This window comes from Xiphophorus couchianus, chromosome 12 (genome assembly GCF_001444195.1).
Source record: "Xiphophorus couchianus chromosome 12, X_couchianus-1.0, whole genome shotgun sequence".
NCBI classification, from domain to species: domain Eukaryota; kingdom Metazoa; phylum Chordata; class Actinopteri; order Cyprinodontiformes; family Poeciliidae; genus Xiphophorus; species Xiphophorus couchianus.
In genome coordinates, this window is record NC_040239.1 from 32,235,751 (window position 1) to 32,245,716 (window position 9,966).

Genomic DNA, 9,966 nt, shown 5'->3' on the forward strand with positions numbered 1-9,966 from the left:
TCCCCTCTGGGTTTCTGTCATATCCTGGCCTTCGTAGCATCTCCCATGCAGCTCAGCTGACTCAGCGCTATTAAGGTCAAACTAAAGCAGCTTGTTGAGTGATTATATTTTGAAAGACAAGTGCATTTTCCATGCCTTTACCATCCTGGAATTACCCCTCCAGCTTTATTCCTATATCAATTGGCTTTTTCAGGATGACTAGCAGCGCCCTCTTCTGGATGGTGGCCAAACACTAAAGGAAGATCTAAGTGGATCGATTGGAACTAATTTTAATCTAATAAACCATTAACAATTAATTGCAAGTGGATTCATTGTTCACATCCCCAGTAAAAAGACTTGAGGTCACATTACCACATTTCCTATCAACATGCCGTGTGTGTTATAGTTGAATAAAAACAGTAGTAGATGGGGGGGAAAAAAGTTATTTATTCAACAAAGCTTTATGGACAATCTCTAGTTTCTTTCTCAGCCTCATCTTTATTAGCAAGACTTCACTACAAGGTTTTGGCTGGAGGGAAGCATTTTAATAAAACAGCAAACGACAAGTAGAAATCAGATAACTTCCATCTGTATGTATGATAAAAACCTGTTTGGTTACAGCTACTATAATGCCATGACTGTTCTCACTGTTCTTTACTGTACCTTCTCGGTACAATAAATCTGTACTATGTTTAAGAATCAGTGGATGGAAGCAGCTGAAAATCTATAGAATCAGACAAGAAGTTAACTTCAATTTTCCACTTATTTGATTCAAATATTGAGGGAAAAATACAAGACGGGATGCTTTAAATGTGCTCTTTTGTATTCTGTTGGATTCTTTTAAAACAATAGATCAGATGAACCCTACAGCTGTATGTATGCTGCTGTTAGTCTAGACCTTTCCATCTTCACCCACTGTGCAATGAGCTCTGCTTCAGCCTTTCTGACTCTGACGACTGAGGCTGGATCAGAATCATTAGATCCTCTGCAAGAGAACAAAAACATTTGTTTCCATGTTGAACATTTCAACAACAAAGCAGAACAAACTGAGGAGCCAGCAGCTTGTGGTACCTCAGGTCCAGGTGATGAGCCCCTCCAGAAATGTTTAGCGCTACCAGCGATGAACTCAGCGACTTGCGCACCTGAACATCGGAGAGCTGATTAACTTTGACGCGAGATTTCACTAAAGGTTTCCTGCCTGAGTCACACTCACCCCTCCGTTGGCCCATGGGTCCAGATCCCCGTTGGAGAAAATGATGTTGTTTGCGGTGGAGAGGGCTGAACACAAGAGATCTTTAGAACAGGGTTTTACAAAGTGGGGGCTGTGGCCCCAGGTGACTACCTGGGGCCAATCAGGGGCCTCAGAAAGACAGAAGGAAAATTAGAAAAAAAAGGACATTGTTAATAAAATAAACCTTCCTGCAGTCTTAGCATGAAGCTCACTGGGGAGGCAGGGGGGCTGTTCCGTCAGACCGTCAGTTTCCAAAACACAAAACAAAACCTTGGAAAAGTGCACACGGGTCAGACCGCAGGAGGGTTAAAAAAAATGAAATAAATTCTTTTTTTTTTTTATAAATGTAATGTGTTTTTAGTATAAAATATAAGTTATTGAATATGGAGATAGAAAATAGAAATAGCCTTTACTGTCCCACAGAGGAGAAATTCAGGAAAATGTTATTTGCCATGCTCATCTTTCTGATTGGCTGCCAGTCAAATTTATCAAGTTGTTCCTCAAGCTGGAATTGGAAAAGTTTCTGACAAGAGAAAGACAAAAGGAAACGTCCAGCAGTCCTGCTGCAGAAAAACCTAACCTGTCAAGATTAAATAAAATTTGATGGGGATTAGGATAAAAATGTTACATATTTTCTAATCAAAAGATGAGATTGTGGTGGAAAATTTTATCAGGCAATGTATTCAACATCAAATTAATGAAGTCATAATATATTACTTGACAAAATTTTCCACCTAAGAACTCATTGAAAACTAAAATCAGAAGGTACACAGTAGCATTTATGCAAAATTAATCTAATTTAGCATAAGAAACCATTGAATTAATTTAGCATAAATTAATTAAGCATTAACTTAGTAAATAAAGGCAAGAAAATAAATGTAAAATTCATCGTTTCTTTCCATAATTTGGGTTTGGACATTAGCAGCATAGGAAGATGCAGAACTGCACCCAAAAGCTTTTAAAACCAAATTTTGGTTAAAAAATAATTAACAGGTATTTTAAATAAATTTTGACTTTCTATTGATTTTGAAAGTCAAAAGATTAGAGCTTTTAGTCTCTGACAGAGCTGCATAAACCAAATGGTAATGTGCATGTATTCTCCAGTCAGTGGAGAACACATGCACATTACCATGTAGTGAAGAATACATGCTCCTCTGAGACCAGAATAGAATTGGCTGGGATCTGGGGGGACCAAGGGTATTTGAGACTTACCATCCCCCCAGAACTGGATTTGGAGCCAGCCTGGCCGAGGAACCACAGCCCAGCGCTTGGAGCAGTAGGCCTCTCGGTCCTTCTCAGTGAAGGCCATCGGAGGAAACATGTCTGTCACGTTGTTACTCTCAAAGCACAGCTCCACCTCTGTGCAGGCCTGAACACAAGCAGGACAATCAAGCAGTGAGATTTATCAAAAAGTGTCTGATTCTCAAAGTTGGAGCAGACTGTGAGCTGGTGGTGTGTGTGGGATCACTGGGTCGTTCTAAACACACTGGAATCTGCAATTTACACCTAAATAAGCACCCAGTTGTCTGGATCCTGTACATTTTGTTTTTGTCAGTAAAGATTTTAAACTTCATGTTTTCAGCAGTTTTAAAAACAAGGTTCCTACTTTAGACTTCCAGAGCTCTGAGTCCTGAGATTACAAAAAAAAATTTGTAACCTGCTTCAGTTTATTTTTTCAAGAAACTGCACACAGCAACTACAGTGGCTGATTAATAATATTTATTGATGCTCTTGGAGACCAAAGTGCAGAGAAAAGATCTAAAGCTACAATCCTGACAATATTGTCAATATATCTGTAGATAAACTTTATTCCTATCTTTTTAAAATGCCCTGAGATGAGATTTGTTGTGGTTATTTAAATAAACTCCATTCACACCACTGACACATCTAGCCAACATGGAAGTAAAGCAGTTGGTACCACATCTCCTAATATTTCCCATCAGCCCTGGGGTTCTGGTGTACCTGGTAGTCCCATGCCAGGCTGTTGAATCCCAGTCCACATCCAGTTGGGTCAGCACACTGCACATAGAGACTGTAGAGGTCAAAACAGGTCAGCAACCCGGTCGAGTTGTACACGATCCCTGCAGGTTGGAAGGCATCGGTTACTGAACAGACATGGCTTCCTCACCTCGTGTTCACTTGTTTTCATTTTGCTACAATTTTTTTCTGAACCGTTACAAGAATGTTTACAATGCGAGGCACTGTCACTGTCTGCTGCCTTTTTCCACAAGGTGCATTGTACTGACCATGAAGCAAACCACTACCCTCTAGTGTCTGCACCCAGTAACTACATCTCAGGTGCCTTGGACAGAGTGATGCATCCTTTCACCCATCAGCACTGGTTTCAGGGGAAATCTTTGCTCAAATAATTGTTCAATCAGCAGCTGATTGGACGATGCTGAACACAAGCAGGACGATCAAGCAGTGAGATTTATCAAAACGTGTTACAGAAGCAGATTCTCTGGCTAACCTGCGGTGTCTCGGAGGTTAGCCAGCAGATCCAATCCTCTCAGCATGGTTCCACAGGCCACCTGAAGGAAAATAGAAACTTTTTTTTTTTTAAATCAGTTTCACACCAGTTCAGCAGCTTCACATAAACTAAACATGATGCCAACATCAGATATTCCAACTCACTGACTATTTTAGAAATAAAAGACACAAATTGCATAGATAGGTTTGCAGCAAATCTGAGACTCAGATTGTCTTCACAAAAGCTTTCAGCGTCCATAAAACACATCAAAACTGAAACCAATGTTAATTTATTTACAAGGCACTTTAAAAACAACTATTAACTGAACCAAAGTGCTGTACAGTATTCATAAAACCACAGATAAAAACACATAAGGTTAATAAGGTTTTTTTGCCAAACAATATAACTTGAGTTTTATTTTGATTCAAGTGAAAAAAAAAATTGGTTCATCCATAATGTAACTTCCTTTAAGCAATCTGTCAAAGACTGTAGGGAATCATCTTTATCATGCCATTTCATTAGGAGCAGGTATATTTGTACGTCGTCTGCAAATCAGTGAAAGAAGACACTGGAAGTGAGTCCAAAATTCAGCAAGAATAATATGAACACAAAATACAGCCTAAGGTTGAACCTTAAGGGACCCCATAATTTAGATCTGCTGAACAGAACACTGCTGGGGATGAACAGAAAAACTTCTGTTTTACAAAATGTTAGATTTGTGATGAGAACAAATCCAACACTGTACCCTTAACACCAAAACAGTGCTGCAATCAAAATAAAGGGATGTCACAGTCAATAGTATTGAACGCTGCACTTAAATCTAATAACAATGTCCCTCCATCCAAGGAGATGATTAAACACAATAACTCTAAGTGTTTCTGTACTGTGATCACATTTAAAACCAGACTGGAGTTTCTAAGACATGTTGTAGTGGAATAATGTGTTTCAGAAACATTTTCAGATGACAATGAAGCTAAAAATCCTTAGTTGCCATTTGTTTCTGAACATATTAAGTTTAACAAATGAACATGAAATGAACACTATGAACATGTAATTATTTTAGGATTCTAGAAAAAAAATGTTTGCTTGAATTTTGCCAACCAGATCCATTTTTTAAATAAAAGCCTTCCAGTCATTCCATGTCTGCAGCTAAAGACACCAGAGTGGCTTCTTCAGTCATCACAATAATAAATATTAAACATTTGTACCTCCTAAAAGCAGCGTGTCGTGTCTGTGAAGCTGACCTTGACAGGGTTGGCGGGCATGTTGCCCATGAAGCTGGTGCTGTAGGGATAGTCCAGCATGGCCATCATGGTGAAGGCGTTCCTCAGCAGGCCGTAGAGCTGCTGGATGTCCTGAGGAGACGCCGGCGGCTTGCAGAGAGCAAATTCTGACTGGATGCTACTGTAATCTGGCACCAGCAGAACAACACGCCTTTATTCCAAATAATGGCATGTTTTGTAACAAATAAAGCTGTTCATTGTGTGGGCAGTTGGGAAGAATTCACTTTGTAAATTTTTCTGTGATTTTCAGAAAGTTGTTCATGGCAGAGCTCCTCACCTTGGCGATCAGCTAATTGTTTTAACAGATGGAAAGCTCCTCTCACAGCATCTCTGCATTCAGGGCTGATGTTCTCAAAATCCTGTAAAAAAAAATATTTTTTAAAAATAAATAAATAAAAATCACATTCAGCATCTCACAGGTTGACATCCTAATTTTCAGTTCATAGAGAAAAATCTTTGTTAAAATAAAAACTTTTAAAGAAAGAAAAAAAAATTACATCAGGTTGAAAAATAAAAGGTTTTCTTTATACAACTACCTGCAGTTACGTAAGGTAATTTTATTTATCTAGACCATCCGCAGCAACAAGGCAGTTCAAAGTGCTGGTGTCATTCAGTCTAATCTAATCCTGAGACCTTTTTGTTCAGATAGAATACATAACAGAGAAGTCTTGCTATCAGAAAGGTTTCCATGGCAATAGCAAAGATACTCTGCTACAGTCATCCTAAAATCTTTATTAACCCAATCAGTTAGGAAGACAACAAGTATGTCTTGAAGAAACTAATTCTTGGATGATCTGAAATTTTCTGCTTTTGAATTCAGTCAAAACAATAAGTTATTGTTTTTGGATCAGAACCTCTAAAACAGAACCTGCTTAGGAAGTAATTTAATCTTGTTAGTATTAAATTGGCCTCCAGTAATAAAGTAAAGAACCTCTGAGTTGTTTTTGACAGGTTTGTCATTTAAATTAAACAGGTTTCTACGATTTCATTCTTTCACCTCCACAAGCAGAAGTAAGTTAATCAGAAATGTCCAGAGGTCCAGATGTTACACTGAAAAACAGATTATGCATTTGTTACTGGTTTGATTATTATCTCTGGTGTTTTATAACTAAACTGAATTAAACCTTAACCTTCTGACTTAGTAGCATTAACAGTGAACTGCAGCTACACACAAGCAAAGCTGCTCAATAGTTCAGAGCAAAGACTCTCCGTATAAAGTCGGCTGTCTCTGACAGAGAGCTCATGCTGGTGACTCACAGCTGTGACGTCTCTGAAAAACTGTGCGGCGTCTCCGAGACCAGCAGTGGACAGGATGGGGGCGCTGGCCGCCAGGGCGCCGGCCACCATGTTGGGATACTTGAGTCTCATGTAGACGGACAACATTCCGCCGTAGCTGCAGCAACAGGGTGAGACGGGAAGATGTTATCTGATAAACTACAGTACCTGGTGAACACCTACTGCTGTAGGTCTCACCTGCCACCAAACACAATAACAGGACAGTGTGAGGCTGCCAGCTGCTCCTTCAGCTCCCTGATCATGACGGCGTAGTCAGCGAGGGCCTGCTCCACCGTCAGCAGACCCACCTGAGGGATGTTGAAGGACTCTTTCCCAAACGGCAGAGATTTGCCGTAATATCTCTGAAAAAGACAACAATATGAGCATGAGAGAAATATTATTAAAACATACACATTAGTTAAAAAGAAAATCTTACGTCAGCAACAGAGATTGAAGGAAAAATGTACTGCTTTGATCACATTTACTGAAGACATGGAAAAAGCCTTAAATAAAACGTTTTTCATCCGATGTTTAGTTTGAGGTGTGGAAGGTCAAGTTCACAAAGAGCAGACAGAAACAAAAGGCCAGGCAGCACAGCAGTCATAATTTCACATGGTCAGAGCAGCAGAGAGGCAGTTTCACTATTCCAGAGTCCTCTCTAATTATCTGCTGTCTTACAGGATTTAGATCCAGTACCGGTTTTGTCCATGGAAGAAGGCTGACTTTTTTGATCTGGCCAAATGTTTTGGAACATTGTCCAGTTAAGAGAAACAATGACCCATTTACTGGTAGAATCCCTAGTTTTTGCTTAAATGTTCTGCTACTTAAAGAGTCCATGATGCCATTCACTACAACAATGTTCCAACAGATCCTCTACCGTCCTCATCAGTGCTCATGACATACGTTTCAACATATTCATTCTTTTTTTATTCACCAAGGGTAGCTGAAAAGCTCTAAATGAATCCGGGGAGACACCGCACCACTGTCAGTCATCAGCACAGATTGTGAGAAGACCTGTTCACACTGTCAGACTGAGAACCAAACAGCAAACTGCTGGGCCTGCTGATGGAGCACAGACTGCAGCCTCTATCAGAGCCGCTGAATGCATCAAACTCAGCGCTACAACCCAAACCGCATTCAAACAGACGATATTCTCAGAATATGGCAGGAGTAAATATTTAAAATGATTTAGATCGATACCAGAAGTGAATACGATTTGAACAGTGCTGACTGCTTTTTGTTTGTTTGTTTTAAGTTGAGAGTTGGGAAAACTGATTTGTTTGCTTTGAGGTTATTAATGGGTTTTGTAATTAGTTTTAATGTGGGGTTTGTTATTGCCATTGTAAACAAACAACATTATAACGTATGGACCGAGTTGTACAGAAAAGAATTTAACAATTATGATTATAAACTTGATCCTTATTTGAAAATATTTGATTCTTAATGTTGATTATAAATAAATACAAACCTAACCCCTTTACGTAAAAAATACGTAAAAGAAAACTTCTCGGTTTCAGAACATTTTCACATTTTTGTTCAGAACATGGATCATTTCATTTATTTTGTTGAGGCTCTTCATTATTTGCTGGTTTTTAGTCTTTAATATCTGAATGCCTCTCTTATTGTTATTATGACTGCATGATTTTATTTTGATAGCTGGTTTATGCTCACTGTTTAATATTTATGATGCAGTTAAATCAACTAAAGTTTTCAGGAAAAAAGAAGAAAAAGAAACATCTGACAGCTGAAGTGTTCCAGCCTCTATCAGCAGCACACTGCTCACACGGCCTACCAGCATCCAGAATCTGTGTTTACATTTGTGATGGTAGGACAAAAAAAATATAAACAACTGATTATTATGAAGAGTTGCTGACCTCATATCTTCTTACCATCCTATGTACTGTAAATGATGACAAAAATAATTCTAATTGTTTCACCAGGACTTGTGTTCATATTTCTGATAGTAGGGGCTTTGTTCACACTGAATACATGTACTCTAATTAATAGTTAATTTAAACTAATAACCTTCTAAACCACACTGCTAAATGAACAAACAATATTACATAATGGACTTTATTAACCACAATCAATGTGACTAAAATGTTAAAAAGCAAGAAAACGGATGAGGTGTTTTTACAATTTACTGTTCTGGCTGCAGCTGAGGTGTGTGAACCAAACTGTCCTGCACAGTTTGACTCGTGGCAAATGAAGATCAGCTGACAAACCGAGTCAAACTTTAAACATTTACTTCCCCTTTTTCCTCCTCACATGATCCACCAAAATCTCCTCAACCTGGCTGCCTCCAACACATTGGTGGCTCTTTTTGACAGTTTTTTCTTACATGTTCAGCGAATATGACCAGTGCCTGCTGCTGAGCTGCCAACTCTGTGATGAACCCAGAGTTCAGAGCAAACTCCCAGATGTCGCCTTCATTTCCGGTGTAGAAGAAGATGGGACCATAGCCTTTCTTCCAGTATTGGTCTGCAGCAGGGAACAACAGATTCATGTTAATCATTTGCTGTTCAGTTTATAACATGTATTACAGGAAACTGCCTGTACCTGTGATCAGGTATCGCTGGCTGAACGTTCCGTTGCCCATGCTGTTGAAGTTGAAATGATCCAAAGTCTGGGTGAAGAACTTCTCAGTGAACTGGGGATCTGATGAACCTGCAGGCTTTGTGGCCTGGAGCAGTGAAATGAGCAGCACAACATGATACAGATTAAATAAACCGCAGAGCAATGAATGTTTGGCCCATAAATGACTTTAATTAACTCTGTTTTAAATATTAGGATCAAATCAAAACTATCATCAAGAACGTCTCAGTTGAAGGATACCCAATAACAGGTCGTTTTACAGCTACAAGGTTAACAGCGCTCTAGTAAATTATTGATGAAAAAATTTTTAAAAAATCTTCTGAAGAAGACACAGCAGGCGGACTGAGATGAGGGGAAGCTGGGATTTCAAAACAGTTACTAAACGTCACACAGAATGAAATGAAACATTACCTGGAAGTAGGTGTGTGAGAGGCCATGAAGAGGGTCGGAAAACACAACTACTGTCACTGTGAAAAAGATGAATCCAGCTGTCATGTTTCAGCGATACAATTACCAAAACTCACACCGCGTTCACTTTGACTTTTAACGTGACACAAGCTGCACCAAACACTTCAGTCACATGACTTCTGTCACGTGACTTGTGTGAAATTCTCCGGTGCATTCAGGTGCAGCTCGGTAGATCTGCTACACACCAGTTGATGGAGCTCCTGTAGCCAGTCACACGACAAAAAACAACAACAAAACAAACAAACAACTAATTAAGCAGGTCAATGCTTCTTAGAGAGTCTGCAGAATGAGGAGAAGATCAATTCAGACCTGGCGTCACAATCTCTGCCTCACTCGGTTGCATCCCTGAGTTTACTTCCATACTAGTGGCCCAGCACTGGACGGTGAATTATCTGTATCTGTTCCGTTTGTATCATCACATAACATTTGATCGTTTTTGGCATTAAAGCCTTGTTTTATACTTAACACGTTATTTCTCAATGTAAAACTCTCAGGAATGTAATAGTCGGGGTCCCAAAGCTGGCAAAACGAACCTGGTTGTTGCATAGATTGAGAAAGGGTGCACTACAACACCGTTTAATAAGATACCCTTAAATAAAATTTGCGCAAATTATTTCCTTCAGAAGTCTCATATTTAGTAAATCCACCCTCAGTCAGTTTTCAGT

General features: G+C 39.3%; 1 protein-coding gene across 2 annotated transcripts; it reads right to left on the reverse strand.

Moving 5' to 3' along the window:
* Positions 1-410: 410 nt before the first annotated feature.
* dpp7 (dipeptidyl-peptidase 7) lies at positions 411-9,428 on the reverse strand. 2 transcript variants are annotated; one of them, XM_028034844.1, is made up of 13 exons: positions 9,245-9,328; positions 8,798-8,921; positions 8,580-8,719; positions 6,437-6,600; positions 6,221-6,356; positions 5,241-5,322; positions 4,925-5,091; positions 3,681-3,741; positions 3,173-3,291; positions 2,423-2,579; positions 1,193-1,257; positions 1,051-1,121; positions 411-964 (listed from the first exon to the last, which is right to left on the reverse strand). In XM_028034844.1, exons 1-13 carry the CDS (start codon positions 9,326-9,328, stop codon positions 844-846), a joined length of 1,491 nt encoding a protein of 496 aa, XP_027890645.1. In that variant the 3' UTR covers positions 411-843. The 2 variants fall into 2 exon arrangements, with proteins under 2 accessions (XP_027890645.1, XP_027890646.1); XM_028034845.1 differs by lacking the exons at positions 411-964; positions 1,051-1,121; positions 1,193-1,257 and adding an exon at positions 1,563-1,733 and having other exon boundaries at positions 9,245-9,428.
* Positions 9,429-9,966: the final 538 nt, after the last annotated feature.

Coding starts and splice junctions, on each gene's coding strand:
- dpp7 (XM_028034844.1), bottom strand. CDS start 9,328: ATGACAGCTGGATTCATCTTTTTCACAGTGACAGTAGTTGTGTTTTCC. Junction 8,922..9,244: donor TCTCACACACCTACTTCCAG/GTAATGTTTCAT, acceptor TCACTGCTCCAG/GCCACAAAGCCTGCAGGTTC. Junction 2,580..3,172: donor GCCTGGCATGGGACTACCAG/GTACACCAGAAC, acceptor GCTTGTGTTCAG/GCCTGCACAGAGGTGGAGCT.